This window comes from Talpa occidentalis, unplaced genomic scaffold (assembly GCF_014898055.3).
Source record: "Talpa occidentalis isolate TD23 unplaced genomic scaffold, MPIMG_talOcc4v2.1 talOcc4.4, whole genome shotgun sequence".
NCBI lineage: Eukaryota > Metazoa > Chordata > Mammalia > Eulipotyphla > Talpidae > Talpa > Talpa occidentalis.
In genome coordinates, this window is record NW_023604295.1 from 16,817,044 (window position 1) to 16,833,630 (window position 16,587).

A 16,587-nucleotide genomic window follows, 5' to 3' on the forward strand; every position below is an offset into this window, starting at 1 on the left:
TCCTTAGAATTTTGTGCATATAATTCACATTGCTTGTAAAACCAATGTATTACTCAATGGAATACTACAAATAAGTTAAAATGGGTGAAATGGCATTTGGGACAAAATGAACGGACCTCAGGATGATTATGTTAAGTGAAACAAGTCAAAAGTGAAAGACAATTATTGGATGATTTCACTCATCTGTGGAATATAAATAACAAAAAAACATACATGAGCAAAATAAAGCAGGAATAAATCTTGGCCTTAATGAAAGAATTTAATGGTTACCATTAGGGAGAGGGGAGAGGAAGAAGTGGGTATTGATTTGAATGGTTTGGTGGGGGGTGAGAGGAACTTGTGAATATAAGGAGGAGTGAAATTGTAACCCCAACATTAAAATTAAAATATTTTGTTTAATTAAAGGTAGCAAGTGACTCAAATGTGGTTCCAAAGTTTAGAACCACAATCTAGAACTAGAGATCAAGAGATGTTTAGAAGAGAAAAAGATGAAGACTAACTAAGGTTTCCTCTATGATTTGATCAGAAAGATAAAAATTAAAGAAATATTTATTTTTTTAAAGATTTATTTATACAAGAACTGGAGTACAGGCCAGAGGTGTGGGGTTGAGAGGATTCACCAGAGACAGAGTGGGGAACAGAACAGGCAGGCTGACAAAATACACTGCTGAGGGGAGCAGCGGGTGAGACAGGAGAGGTCTGCTGTGCCATGTGGGATTCTTGCCGGCCGGCCAGCTGGGATCAAACCCACACTGCAGAGGCTTCGGACAGCTTCACAGTGTGGCGCTCAACCGCCTGTGCCACCAGAAATATTTTTAAGGTGAATGATGCAGTGGCCTTCCAGTATATTTTAAGATGTGAACACATAGTTCTGAAATATCAATGCCAAAGATCTCTTAGACAGTAACAGTGTGGTGGATAGAGTTTCTTACCTTTTTCCTATCCTCTTCAGGCGCAATGAACCACCAACTCAGTGGAAAGCAATTCTGGGCCTGCATATGGCATCAAACCTGAGTTCTCCTCATATCGAAACACGGTTGATAGACCAAATTATCATAAATCCACATTATAATAAAAGGGTTAAGGACAGTGACATCGCCATGATGCACCTCGAATTTAAAGTGAATTACACAGGTAAAATAAGTCGCTTTGAATCCTCTTATCTGCAGAAATTAATTCAGCATTTGATTTAAAATATTTAAAATATTACCAGCATGAATACATTAATAGTCCATAAAAGTTGGATAATTTGTTACAGAAATCATTATAATTTAAATGGAATTGGGGAATGGAGAGAAACATATTAAATTACCTTCATTGAGGTGTTTAAATCCAATTTTCTAGAAAGTGACCAGAAGAATAAAATTAGAGTCCATTATAGCAGTAAACTGAAAAGAGCAGTGGGAGAAAAGTAGTCCTTATTATAATGCACGTCCTGTCTATTTCTCATTTAAAGAAGGCAGGGCCATCTGCCACATAGGCCTGAGTAGACCTGCTCAGGACAAAGGAGACAAGAGGCATATGTTCTAAGAAGGGATTTTTTAAAATGAGATTCAATATGAATAGCGTGCAGATGGGAGACTCCCTCCCAAAGCCTAGATAATGTACAAGAAATCATCTGAGGGAGTGCACTTTATCCTGAGGAGCTCTGCACAATTCCAGTCTTTTTTTTTTTTAATTTATTATAAGGTTTGTTTATTTATGCATATAAGAGCTGGGGCAAGCCAGATCGATGCAGGGGGTGAGAGGAGGTGTGAGCAGAGACAGAGAGGGAACAGACAGGCAGAAGGCAGACTGACTGAACACACATGCTGAGGGAGCAGCAGGCGAGACAGGAAAGGTCTGCTGCGCCATGTGGGTTGCTCCCTGGCCAGCCTGGGGATCAAACTCATGCTGCCAGAGGCTGTAGATTGCTTCATAGTGCTGTGTGCTTAACCCCTTGCGCACCACGGAGGCCCACAGTTCCAGTCTTGACTCAGAAGCTCTCCGTGTCCAGTTAAGACAGAGTGTGCCTTCTCATGCCCTGTGGGATTGGACTAAGCAATTATTATGGCATTTGTCAAAGGCAGAATAATACTATAGTTGTGTGTGGGCCTTGTCCTTGATGATTAAACACTGCATTTCATTTCTTACTCATGTTGGTGTCTGCCCTGGGTCTTCCATACTCCGCAGTCTAATGAATGTCTAGTACTTGGTAATTGTTGAAGGATTTAAAGCCAGTGACCACGCTCATGCTGTCCTAGCTGCCTGTACAGCAATCACAGAAAAGCCTTCTTAAAAGTGGATATTTAATCTAGGAAAATCAAAACAGCTCAGAACATTTCCCCAAGTTTTGACTTTGACTGATCTCAAAAAAAAAACAGCCTATTTTTACAGAACTGGCACTACTCACTCTGTTGCTACCATTATTTAAAAAAAATCAAAATAAATGATTAACTCCAGAATTAGGACTGTTTACATTTTTTTTTTTTTGTTATTTTTTTTTTTACTTTTTTTTTTTTAATTTTTAATAAATTTTATTGTTATATTTCCCTTACAATTGCAGCCCCCCCTTTTGACCCCAATCCCTCCCCTCCCACCCCGCCCCCCTAAAAGTGTCTCTGGTTCATAGTTTTTTTGTTGATTTTGATTTTCACTTCTTATAGTTATTTGTTTTCCTGTCCCTTATTTAAGTTTTCTAGATTCCTGCTATGAGTGAGACCATCCGGTATTTTTCTTTTTCTTTTTGGCTTATTTCGCTGAGGCATGATCCCTTCCAGCGCCATCCATGTTGCTGCAAATTGCATGTGTTTAGTTTTGAATGCTGAGTAATATTCCATGGTATATATGTACCACATCTTCTTGATCCAGTCATCTATTTTTGGCATTTGGGTTGTTTCCAAAGCTTAGCTTGTAAACAGTGCTGCTATAAGACATAGGGGTGCAGGTGTCTGTGAATGATGATTTCGGTGTCCTTTGGGTAAATACCTAGGAGTGGAATTGCTGGATCATATGGAAGCTCTATGTTTAGTAGGTCCAGAAATCTCCATACAGCTTTCCACAGTGTTGGACATTGCGTCCACCACAGTGCAGAAGTGTTCTTTTTCTCCACACCCTCGCAACATTTGTTGTTGCTAGTTTTTTAATATGTGCCATTCTCATGGGTGTAAATGATTATCTCATGGTAGTTTTGATTTGCATTTCCTGATGACAGTGATGTTGAACATTTTTTAATGCCTGTTGCCATTTGCATTTCCTCTTCAGAGAAGTTTCTTTTAAGCTCTTCTGCCCATTTTTTGACTGGTTATTTTCTTTGTTGTTGGAAGTCTCATCAGCTCTTTGCAGATTTTTGTGATCAGTCCTTTATCATTAGTGTTGGTGCAAAAATGTTCTCCCAGTTGGTGGGTTTCTCTTTGTTTTTGTTATTGTCTCTTTTGCTGTGCAAAAGCTCTTTAATTTGATTAAGGACTGTTTACATTTTAAAAGAGTAACTAGAGAGACGCTGTTGAAGACCTTAAAACCACACCGTGGTCCCTAATTCATTGTTAAAAAGAAGTATGCTCTGAAATGCTTCTTTCCACTAAGACCCAGGTGAAGAAAATGTTAAGGCAGGATAAACAAAAATGTATGCTTTTTAGATGAAATATTGAAAGTGATTGATTTTTCACTCATTAAAAATACACATGTAAGAGTTTTGTGTTTTGTTTGTTTTATTTTTCCAGATTATATACAACCTATTTTGCTTACCAAGAGAAAATCAAGTTTTTCCTGCAGGAAAAAAGTGTTCTATTGCTGGCTGGGGTAGACTTTCTTCTCAAGGTAAATTGTCAGACTCTGAAAATAAAGTGCTTAGTAGTAAAATGCATGCTATGGTGCCATTCTGTGGTATCTCTGACATTTATAACTTTTTGCAGTATTTTCTTTAAAGTACTAACAGACTAAGACACATATATTGTGTATCTACACAGTTAAAACCTTTTTTTCTAATTGTATTATAAAACTGTACATATTATAAAACTGTACTCCTTTGGAGGTGAATTTGATATCTAATTTTGGTATTATAAATACTGATAAAAGAAAAATACATCTATTCAAAATAAATATAATTAAATGTTATAGGAGTTTATTTATAAAGTACATGGATAAAGTCTCATTGAAAGCCAATTATTATCTGTTATAATCCCTCAATTAAAGAACCTGTATGTATCATGTAATGACCTTAAACTCGTATTCCCTAAATGAGTTTGAGAGAGGAATTCCTGGAGCTTCAACATGCTGATTCTGCCTACTGAGAAGACTCAGACATGGTACCAATCTTACACTGAAGACTAGAAATTGATATACCATTGATTCACTAGCATTCTTTAATATCACATTTTTCTAAAAACAGAGAGGATGCATATTAAAACTAATCTAACATTTTTAATTAGTATTTGTTTATTGAGTTAACATTGATTTGCCTCATTGTTTGCATTCAGAAGTGTAGGATCGCCCCCTTCAGAAGCTGTTGCCATAGCACACCCACCAGCCTAACATCCACAATCCACCTCCACAGACCCTTTGTCTCTCCCTTATTTATTCTCCCCCTTTCCTTCCCCCTCCCTTGGCTGCTCTGGTTGCCTTCTGTAGTAAAGTTTCAAGGCTTAATTTTTTTAATTTGGCTTTACTGACCCTCCCTTTTATTAAAGATTTCTTCATTTATGCATATAAGAATTGAGGTGTAGGCCAGAGGTGCAGGGGGTGAGAGGATTCATCAGAGACAGAGTGGGGAGCAGAACAGCCACATCTATTGAAATACACGGCTGAAGGGAGCAGCAGGAAGACAGAAGAGATCTGCTGTGTCCTGTGGGTTACCTGCCTTGCCAGGAATCAAACTCATGCTGCAGATAGCTTCATAGTGCTGAAACTTTACCCCTTGAGCCACCAGGGAAACCCTTTACTGAACCTTTTTTAGGTTTCTCTATAGTTCACATGTAAGTGACACCATCCAGTGTCTTTCTCCTAATTTCATTTAGCATATAACACCTTCCAATTCCATCCATGTTGCCTGAATGACTAGAGTTTAAAAAGTTAAAGAAAATAGATTCCAAACTCCTTATGTCTAAATGTAACTACAATGCTTACTGGCTACAGAATTCCTAATGGGAGATACTCTATGTAGGTCAGGAATCTGACTACTCTTTAATAATTAACCAAAAAGGAAAGTCACTATAATTTGCTGGAGAACCTGGCCTCTAGAGTCACCACTGATTACTGCCAAGTATTTAATAATCCTAACTGCATTTAAGATAGAAGGGCGGCACACAGTGGATCTTGGGTGCTATGGTGGTGGGAGGAATTACACTTTTAGGGGAGATATCAAATACTGTCCAACAATGAACAACAATGTAGCAAAGTAAATAATAAAATAAATCAGAAAAATGAAAAGGCACAAAACTTTGCTGAAAGGTGCAGGTCCCAAAGCAAAGCATGCACAGCTAAAATACCCTTGGTTCTTATAAAAGAAAGTAACAAGTTCTAAGTCAAATCCTTGCCCCATGATTTTGACAAAGATTCTCCACTAGTGCACAGAAGTTAAAGACACAGCACTATCAAGCTATCGTCAGCCATTACAGCACGGGTTTGATCTCCAGCCAGCCAGGGAGCTATCCCACATGCCGCAGCAGACCTCTCCTATGTTGCTCGCTGCCTGCCTCAGCAGTGTAGTTTAATAGATCTGCCTGTTCTGCTCCACACTTTCTCTGGTGAATCCTCTTACCCCGCCTCCCACACCTCTGGTGTATAGCCCAGGTCTTGTATGTATAAATAAATAAATCTTTTTAAAAAAATTCTTCTCTGACAAAGGCCATTGCTGAAAATGCCTCATATCTGCTGTCCATACAGTGTATTGAAGTCTGACAGTCTATTCTTTTATTTCCTCCCTATGAAAAATGTCATGATTCATTATAGTTGTAATCTAAAGAGTAAAAAATGATTCCTATATAGATATTTTCTTGACTAGATTTCAAACTAAAAGACATAATGACCATAATGTAGACTCTTCAAAAGCAAATTATCCACTAACAAAATTTAGGACTCTTCATTCTGTAGGAAATGGGTAGTTTTTGAAAGATGTGAGTAAACATGGCTCACATTTATTTATTGGCACCAAAGATAGACTTTTATTGACTTAAGAAAGACTGCAAGAGTGACATGGAGCCAAGGAAAAAACTGTGTCTGAAGTCAATCTCATTTAGGAACAAACAACTGGCTCATGTTTAAATACTTTTAGCGTGATGGCAAATTTAACAAATTTTATGGACTTCAGCTTATGAGTTCAAGCAACTTATCTTTGTAATATTCCACCCCCCTTTGAATATATTATAATAACTAATTAACTAGGAAAACCATGAACATATCATTTACTGAAGAAAGGAAGTGATATTAAGGCAAATTAGTAAACTCAAAATAACTTTACTGCCATGTTTATGTTTGCTTCTCTGTGTCTATATGTATATTCTCAAGAATCCTCATGGCAACTCCGGTTGACAAGTATTAAGACCACTACTTAAATTTTCCTTTCCCAAACAGTTTCATCATATACCAAGCTAATTTCAGTACTCCTTGACAAGTAGCAAAATGGGCTTTGATTTATATTATAATACTAAAATCTATCAGTTTGTCCTGTTCTTCAGAGGATGGAGAGGCTGAATTTCCTCCTCCATCTTAACTTCTCCAGTTCACTTTCTTCACTCAAAACCATTGTCTTGTCAAATTTTAAAAGTCAGTGGTGTGTGGCAGAAGTACTGGCAGCAGATGGCAATAGTCACTTATGCACATCACATCCCAACTCTCCATCACTGTCATGCTCATACCTTGAAATTGACTGGATCAAATTGTTTATACCAGGTAAATCTGCAAACAATAGACATTGAAGCTTCTCCTTCCTTGACAGTCAGTTATTAAACATTCACCAGCACACAACTGAGTCATATATGTATTGCTCCACACCTAAATCACACACAAACACACACACACACTATATACACACAGTCTTACGTGCTTCCTCAGTCCTTTGTGTGTGGATTAAATTTATCTGGAAGAGAGACGGCCTGCATTTTTGCAAAACTGCTAGCTATCATACATACTGACTTCTCCTCAACTTTTTGCACCTCTTGAAGAGCCAAATAGAATTGCTAATTATTAGAAAGTGCTTATCGTGTACCTTTTCTGGGGCACTAGACACCTGCTTGTTTTACAACCTCTTGGGATAAGTATTTCAGTAAACAGAGATTCATGTTTCCAGGAGATGAATCATTTTGCAAAAAGCATGGAAGCACACTCTACAACAAAATGCCTCCTTTCTCTTCACCTGCACGTGGGTGACAAGCTGATTGCCCTTAGACCAGGGCACAGTTCATCTGAGCTTTGTCTTCTTCTCAATGTGCACCTGCTTACTCACACAGCATCACAAAGGAGCTGAATGCCATTAGAAAGGAACACCTCTTCAGGTGCCAAATGAAAAGCACTTCTGGATTTCTGAGCGTTGCTAATTTCCATGAATGAAAGGCTTTGTGTGGCTGCGTTTATTTTCCCCCATGAGCAGTACTGTAAATGTTTAAAATTACTGAAAATGCCTAAAGATGATCTAGTCCAATCTAATTCCTGCTAGCCCTTGGGAACTAAAGAAACGCTTTACTGTTATCCATTTGGCAAAATGCACAGATGGGCTTTATTATGTACTTTAAAGTACAAGGTCTAGTATTTAGTTCCATATATATACACACAGTACTGGATAACGAGAGTGAGCTGTTCAAATAAATAAGACTGATGGTGGCTCATTCAATGATGCATGTTTATCATTTCTGACTGTCTGGCTGCATTATCCATTTTGAACAGCTCCTCCTGCAGACGTATTGCAAGAAGCTGAAGTTCCTCTTATATCAAATGAGAAATGCCAACAACAGATGCCAGATATAACATTACAGAAAACATGGTCTGTGCAGGCTATGAAAGAGGAGGAATTGATACCTGTCAGGTAAATACCTAAAACTGCTTTCCACAAAGCATTGCTATGAAATGATTTCATTGCTTAACAATGATTCGGGAGTAAGGAAAACACCAGGGTCTTAACTTTTCTCGTCTTTTACAAAACTGTGACTTCTACTTTTATTTGTGGTCTATTTGCATATTACTCCTGGGTGGATGTGATCATAAGAAACAAAACTAATTCTTAATAACATAGGTTACAAATTAGATGTCTTTTATCTTTAGAGACCAGCCATAAAATATGAATGTGTGACACAGGCAGGTAAAAATATGCAGCAGTGGACCAGTTGTTGAACTGGATAATGCACACCTTCACTAAAGCTTTATTTTCAAATTTCCAATTCTTTAAAACCCTATGTAGACTTGCAACAAACAAAAACTGGTCTGAGGATAAATTTGGCTGATTCTCTAATTTTCAACCCTGAGTGGAATCTGGGTATCCAATAACCTGGATGAAAACAGTCAAGAGAACATGGTCAGAAGCAGCATACAGCTAATCACTTGCAAAAAGTTAAATGAAAACTTATTCTAATCTGGTTCTGAAAATCCTATACTAGGAATTTTCATAATGTCATTAATATTTCACTTTTGAGATGTAATAACATGAACTCATTGCATGTCAACGTTGTAATATACTTGCACTATCAATGATTTTGACCTGAGTAAGCATCAAGCAAAATCTCTCACAATCACCCCCACTGAACAGAAAAACATCTAACCACAAAGAGATAATGTGGCATCCACTAACTCCATTAATCCACATATGCTCAACAATTTTGCTAGATTTTAGAATTATTATTATTTTTAGGTGCAATATGCTACAAGCATGAAGAACTTAGATTCTGTGTTGAACTACTCTTATTTGACTCTTGCTTCAACACTTATCAATGAGACACTGGGCAAGTCATTTAGGTTGGATTGAGAGGTTGAAATGAGGTCACTCATATAAGACCCTAAGTAAGCACTCAAAAATATTAACAGATTTTATAAATAATTTTTCTGGCACTGTTTCTGTATTTGAAAATTAATAAAATACTAATGCATTAACATCAACTGTATTTGATTAAACCTGAGAGCAGTTCTAAACAAATGAATGACTTACAAATGTGGGAGCACCATTTATACCATGAGAAATGTTTTCATTTTCTTAAAGTAATGTTTTATAATCAACAAGTACATGTCGCATATACTAACACATGTATGTCATAATTTTACTCAATACAAAACTTAATAGACATTTAAGAAGATAAATCTGTATAGATATCCTCTAGTTCAGTCAGTGTTTAAATCGTGTTAAACTTTCAACTTAGTTAAAACTTAGTTTTTACATATTATGCTTTAGTAAACACTTGCAAATTCAAGATAAATAGATTTCTTATTTAAAATTTAAAATTTATCTCTGGATCTTACTTATCCTTTCCTTTTAAAATAGAAAGTGTGTTAAAGATAAGATATACTGCCACTTAGAAGGAGATGTATAGAATCACTGTTCAGGGGGAATCAGCTATACTACTTCAATTACAGTTAATGGCGATTGTGTGGCCGACACTTCATGTACTAGCTAGAAATATGACTGTCGATGCTATTGATGTTAGGGTTACATTAACCAATAACTCTGAAATCTTGTCTTTCAGCCAGATCTCTGAAATCTTATATTTGGCTCTGATTTCTAGGTGGCCTAAATATGTTATTCATTAGTAAGTAAAAAAGTTCCCACTCAAGGCAATATCTGATGCAATAAAATGTATCATGATTAAGAAATCAATAGTCTAGAGAGTCATATGATTTTCTTTGTCCAACTTTAATGCCATGCTATATAAAAGGAGTAACTGTTTAAAGAAGAATGCATTACTTAAGATTATGGACAGGTTATTATTGATATATCACTTGAATAAGTTCTTTGAAGTATTACTTACCCCCCTTCCCATTTACAGTGGCAATGAATTTGGCCATATTAGTCATTCACATTCTTGAAAGCAGAGGTTTGTATGTGCAAGGCAGTTGTTCACAATTCAAGGCACCATGAGTGAATGTAGAATTTCCTCTCTATATAAACTTAAGTGAATAACACAAAGAACAAACTCATTTTACTAAATTCACCATTCAGAGCCAAATTCCAGACCAGTGGTTTTCAAAGTATGCCTTCTGTCCAGATAATTGACTGGTTATAGATGCATATTCTTAGGTCCCACCACAGGCTAGGCTATTGAATCAGTCCCGACAGTGTTTGCAATCCTTCTAATGCCTACTGAAGTTTGACAACCACCGCTCTAAATGAAAAATTCACGAACCCTACACTTAGATACTCCAAGAAGGTAGGTTGTTTTTATTTTACAAATAGGCATCTAAGTAGAATACAAACAAATTTTAGTTATTATATTTCATATTCTGAACATTCATTGAATGCATCAGAATATCAAGACAAAAAGAAGTTACAAAACTGAGTTGAAGTGGTATAGTTAGATAATGGGAGGTGAGAGAATCAGTCATAGGTCTCTAGGCTGGAAAGCCCACCCCAGTAGTTGAGCATCAAGCCTACTCATGAAATCTTTTAATAACACAACTGATCCAGCATGTGCTGGGTAAGTAAAATCATTGCTCAAGATATCAAGTGTCTGTATTCTATTATTTATTTTTAAAAATAAATTATTTAGAATGAATTGAATCAGAATTTAAACTAAATTGAACTAAATTTTCTCTAATATAAAGGAAAACCAAATGAGTCTTTTAAAAATATTTCAAACAATTGAGGCTTATTTTCATAATTTCTGTCACATATAACCTTGAGCTGTGTTTATTCTTATCTTGGTTTGCTACTGTTCCATAAATATTTCTAAGTCAGTATTATCAACTAAGAGCTTAGAATGCTGCATTAAAATCATAGTACCGCCTTCCAAACAACTCATATTGTTACATCTAGAAGTAACTTGTGGTTACCAATGCAATTTATGCTCCTCTACACCCAAGACAGAAAAGGTACTTTTATAGATCACCTTTTTCCTATAAATATTGAATGCATGAATGGTATAAAGAAGTAGTAAAAAGTCAGAATATTTTATAACACAAGCTTGGATTATTCTATTGTACAGTGATTTCAAGGTACACAAGGTTTTAAATTCCTTCATAAATATTAAAAAGACAGATTTTCTTAAAAAATTGCACAATTAATATGGAAAGCATTATGTTCATTTACATCATGAAATGCAATGTGCAAGTAAAGTCTATGTAATTAACTCTACTAGGGTCTGCTATAATTAATGTATATGAAAAACAAAAAAATTTCATCAGTTGAAGTCCCAGATGAAAACAGGTGTGTCTATCAATAAAAATTATCATATATCTGTCTATGAAATGCTAGGTTTTTCAGATTGTGTTGTCTAATGCCAAAAAGTTAGTGCTACCCAAGAAAACTAAAATCAACTTTAAATGTGAGTTTTCTAATTTTTTTAAAGTCCATAACATGGAGTAATTGTCTTTACCACAAAGTCCTTCATAGTGATTAGAACATATCTCCTTTAATAAAATTATCAGCTTTTAATACATATTTTGGTTAGGTATTTTTCATAGCCATAGAGAATTTCTTAGTCCCCATTTTAAAATGCCATATTTAAAGTGAGGAAAACCATGCGATAAGAGTGCATCATAAAAAGCTACATGGAGTTATGATTTAGTTAACCATAGTTTTTCTGTCTTCTAACTGAGCAAACACAGGGTTCTCATTCTTGACTTAGAGTTGATGTCAAGAATCATTACAGATGACTGGCAATTAAACCATAGTTTTGATTTTTGATTTTGAATTGATTTGCTAATATATTTATATCAATTAACCACACATTCACAGTTGTCTTTTGCAATTTACTCTTTAGGGAGATTCAGGAGGACCATTAATGTGCCAAGAGGATGACAGGTGGTTCCTGGCAGGTGTGACATCCTTTGGAAAAGGGTGTGCGCTACCCAAACGCCCAGGGGTCTATGTCCGTGTCCCAAGATTCGTGGAATGGATACAGAGTTTTCTGCATTAGAGCACTTCCTGACCCAAGGGTGAAAATCAGGCAGCTTTCCCATTCTCCTCAAAGGAACATGGAAATTGAGAGTTTTGTCAAAAGTAGTTTCTAAATGCCTTTATTCTTCTCCAAGTCACTGAAATCTTGGGGGCAGCTAAATTAAAATTGATGTTGATGATAGAAAGTGAGTTTAAAAATAATACCTATGGATAGTACTATGAATAGCTGTTCTTTCATGTATATCATTTCCTTTGTTTCTTAATCACTATTATCACATTTTTCTCTTAAAGGAATGCTATGTTAAAGCATTACTATACACTTAGTATAATATTAAGAGTTTATATAAATTAGGGGGGAAAAAAGTGAAATAAACTGCACAAAGTATGTGATAGTTAGAATAACTGCTGTGAATTATCTAGTTACAGCTTATATTATTGTTATCAGAATCTAAGTTGTCTTCCTACTTTTTCTATACAAATGTATTTCCAGTTCAGCATGAGCAAATCCTTAATATTTTTCCTACTCATAGAAAATATTTATTGTAACATCATATCACAAACCTGGGCTAAATTGATTGCACTTGCATTTTAAAAATAAAACATGAATTTACTAATTTGGACAATCTTTCATTGAATTATTTTTTACTTGGATTAGGAATACTGTCCATTTATTTCAAGCTTGTATATTTTTGACTTACAAAAACTAATCAGACATGTGAAAGACATGCAACTATTAGAAATGTTTTCTTTTTCCTGGTTAATGTGTGTTACAGTGGATGTTTCTAACATGTGCAAAACTTATTTAGATGCAGCTGAATTGCCCATCAGAAGGCTAAAATGTGGAATAAATGAATTGGTTTCACTGCTTTAATGTCCTGGATCATTTCCAGAGTAAGTGCAAAGTTCAACTTAACTTACTAAACAAAATCTGTTGATTTGGAGGGAAGACAAAATACATCCCTATTTATCACACATACACACCACACACACACACACACACCACACACACACACACACATGCACGCGCGTGTGCACGGGCACATGCACGTGCCTTCTTGCATAAAGGAGAGCATAAAGTTTAAAGGAATTGAAAGAAGGACACAATCAGTGGAAACTGGTCTTATAGGAAAAACAAAACTTGTGCTAACCTGGAAGGAATGATTATTACAGATGTATTGAAGAGGGCATTGGAGACCATTGAGCATGTGGGAACGACCCTGATAGTTAAAAGACGGGACAGTAGAGACTCATGTGTTTTCATACCAAAGTATATATATATATATATTCCTACTAAAGAATTGTAAATTCTCTATCTGAATATTGTTCTAAAACTCATTTGCATTTCAAAATCACATTGGAAGTATTTTCTGAAAACACAAATAGCCCAACAAGTACACATGTACTCTTTTCATGTTTAAAAGTGAACTAAAATTTTTAAAAAGCCCTTATCAAAGCCCCATGATCATTTTCTCACAAAAGGGAAGTTCACTGCCTCACCCCTAGTAACTGTTAGAGTTAGTAATGAATTGGGCTGGAATTCTTGTCTCAGCAAGGTAAGAATTCAACATCAAGACCAGAGTTAGGCAGAAAAGCAAGTTTGTTGTCAGGCAAAGAGAAGGACAGGGAAAACTCTCTGAACAGAGACATGTCCCAAGTGGGCAGCTGTTCAGGGGTCTCTGGTTAAGCCTTTTATGTCTTTTTTTAGGGTGGCTTGGGTGAGGAGGTTGTCCTCTTCTGGTTGGTCAGCACCTAATGGCCTTTGTGGTGATTGGTTCAGGGTCTCCCCACCCATCTTGCTGCCATTTTGCAAAACTTTCGCTTGCTTTTTTATTTTTTACTGGGTCGTGTTTTTCAATGGGTCCTATTTTTTACCATTGTCAGGGCCCATCCTATTTGTCACTGGGTCCTGTTTTTCAAGGGCTCTGTTTTTCACCAACTCCTGATTTTTATAATTGTCAGGGCCAACTCTGTTTTACTGATTGGGGCCCCAGGACTCTGAGTAGCTGTCTACCTGGTCAACTAACTTCCTTCTTCAGTCATGGATACCAGGAGAGTTATCCAAGTGTGGATAACTCAAGACAAAAGGCAAAAGCAAGGCCTTTCCCTATTGCTTTGCCTCTTCTTCCACACAGCAATGTGGTGGCACAGACAAAGGGTGAAGACTAATATCTCTTCCACCAAGTCCTGACTGAAGGAAGAAACACACAGCACAAGCTGGTAGGGAAGAAGTGGATCCCAGCAGCTGGTCTCCCACTCTTCTCAGAAAGATGAGTTGCCAAGAAAAGAGAGAGAGCACTAAATTCGGGCAGAATCCAAGCTTAGAGTACAGCTGCCCATTCCTTCAGTCTCCAAGCAGCTGAAAGGAGAGCAGTTCCACTAATTTCTACTTTGCCTCTTGTTTTTGCCAACCAACTCCAGTTGTGAATTGCCCTAATGAAAGTTCTTCATTATCTAAAGGAAAGGATTGATTAGGAAAAGATGAAGTTTAAAGCACTATAACCACACCTTCCATCCAGTAATTTGTTCTCATCTTCATATATTCGTGCAAACATATCTCTACTTGTGTCACTTAAGAGATGTAGGCAACACCAATAATTCTTCAGAAACAAGAACTTTTTATTTGGTTAAAAGGAGCATAGGGACAGTTACAATTCTCTCTTGAGCAGAAGGAGCCATAAGCATTTGTGAAACAAGAAGACTGAAGAGACCCAGTTTGCTCTCCCAGTCAAACCCTCAACAACACATAATCATTGATACCCTCTAACCCATTTTCACACCAATTCATAGTTTCTTTCCTTGCAGAAATGTCAATGAGCTGTGCTTACCTCCACACCCATGGTGACCACTCAGCCGGTCCCAGCTGTAAATTCTTTTATATACTGAGGCTCAACAGCCAGGATAAACCTTCAGGATACTCTGTAACTATTTATATGCCATCCATGTCAATCCCAGTCTCCAAACAACCTTCTTTGTTTGTGGTCAAGGGAGGAACCAAATTGCTTCCAGAACCTTCAGAGAGCTACTTGTGGTTAAATAGGCAACATGTGAAGACATATGATTTACATTGTATATGCTGCATCTTTTGTTCTAGATCGACTGTATTATTGTTTATCTAGCTTTTAATAAAGTTATTACAAAATCTGTTAAATTAAAACTAAAAATAAATTGTAAGGCACGTGTCTTGCACAATTGAAATTAGACAATCCTTGCCTTTTTGGAAAATATTTAAGTAGATTTATAGCACAGTTAATGAAATAACTTCTTATTTCTGAAGAGATTTCCTAAGCATTGTCTGACCAAATGCAGAGAAATTGAAAGAAGATGAACCATTTCTAGAAAAGAAACTTTTTTATGATATTATATTTTGTATGTGTGTGTAAATTCAGTTGACAACAGTGATAAATTCCTTTAATCAAAACCGCATGTATTGAAAAATGAAACACCATAAAAATAAATATTAGAACAGTCCATTTTTATCAAACACTTATGTAAAGGTAAAATTTTTTGCACAATGTAAATTTCAATACAATTTACATTACATTAACTAGATTATAACCTATGAAAAGAGAAACAAAAATAACTGCTTCCAACACATATACTTCTCATGTGTTGATAGCAATTTTATCTATGTGGTCCATTCTATTTATTTGAAGTCTGGGTGCATCCTTTAGCAAAATAAGCATGTCTCACTCCTTTATTAGCACAGCGTATTTTGTTAATGAAATAATAAACATATAAAAATTATTTTAATATCTGCCTCAAGGGGGAGCTTACAGTTCATCTTGCTGATTCTTTGAGATTTCAAGCCATTCCAAGCTAATGTTCTGATGCCATTCCTTACACAGATCCAGAATTATAAATCTCTGTTTTCTTTTCTGGAGCCAAGTTAATGAGTTATTATACTTCCATGCCACTTTCTTTTCTGGTGCTTTTTGAAATCCACAGTGTGGACTGGTTTGGACTAGTTTTGGTTCTTCCTTTACTGAAAAACATAAGAAGTTCAATGCATGAGACATCTTATCAGTCTAGACCTGTCTTTGTCCAAAGGTGATCTCTCCAGACCCTTGTTACCGAAGGGTCCTTTTCTCACCAGCATAATTTTTATTCCTATAAAAAATTCTATATTATTCTTGTAGATGAAGATGGCAAATAGTTCATATAAAATACTGAAAAAAAACATAGAACTTTGTTTGGCCCTTCATAGTTTACCATGCCCCACACACACACACACAAACTCCTGAAACAACACAAAACTTTTTATAATAATCCCCAATAAATTTTGATCAATAGTTTTTGAGATGTTGCTTTTTGAACCTTTTTTTCTTAACATATGATGCATTTAATGCTAAACATCAAAATAATGGATTTGTCTTAAGTCTAAGGGCCTTCTCATTCCTCTCCTCCCATTGGTTTTCCTGTCATATTGTTAACTCACTTAAAAGTTTGATTTTGTGTCAGTTTCTGAAACCAATGTAGTTGAAAGCAGATTCAGGCCTTGATAATTTGAGTATCTGAGTTCATCTAGATGTGAGATAGAACATTGTTCTTGTCAGAGTGAGAATTCATGTCCATATATC

General features: G+C 36.1%; 2 protein-coding genes across 5 annotated transcripts in view; one reads left to right on the forward strand and one right to left on the reverse strand.

The window, feature by feature from the left end:
- The window catches only part of TMPRSS15 (transmembrane serine protease 15), an 88,756-nt gene extending 76,727 nt beyond the window's left edge, over positions 1 to 12,029 (forward strand). The window contains 6 exon segments of the mRNA XM_054701143.1: positions 953 to 1,134; positions 3,702 to 3,718; positions 3,720 to 3,798; positions 7,858 to 7,929; positions 7,932 to 7,996; positions 11,874 to 12,029. Of these exon segments, the coding sequence (XP_054557118.1) occupies positions 953 to 1,134; positions 3,702 to 3,718; positions 3,720 to 3,798; positions 7,858 to 7,929; positions 7,932 to 7,996; positions 11,874 to 12,029 (571 nt within the window).
- Positions 12,030 to 15,873: 3,844 nt separating this feature from the next.
- The window catches only part of CHODL (chondrolectin), a 202,828-nt gene continuing 202,114 nt past the window's right edge, over positions 15,874 to 16,587 (reverse strand). For 3 of the 4 annotated variants that reach the window (XM_037524526.2, XM_037524524.2, XM_054700349.1), the window contains one exon: positions 15,874 to 15,992. In XM_037524526.2, the coding sequence (XP_037380423.1) occupies positions 15,908 to 15,992 (85 nt within the window). In that variant the 3' untranslated portion in view covers positions 15,874 to 15,907. The remainder of the gene's footprint in view (positions 15,993 to 16,587) is intronic. The other variant, XM_037524525.1, reaches the window with a different exon arrangement.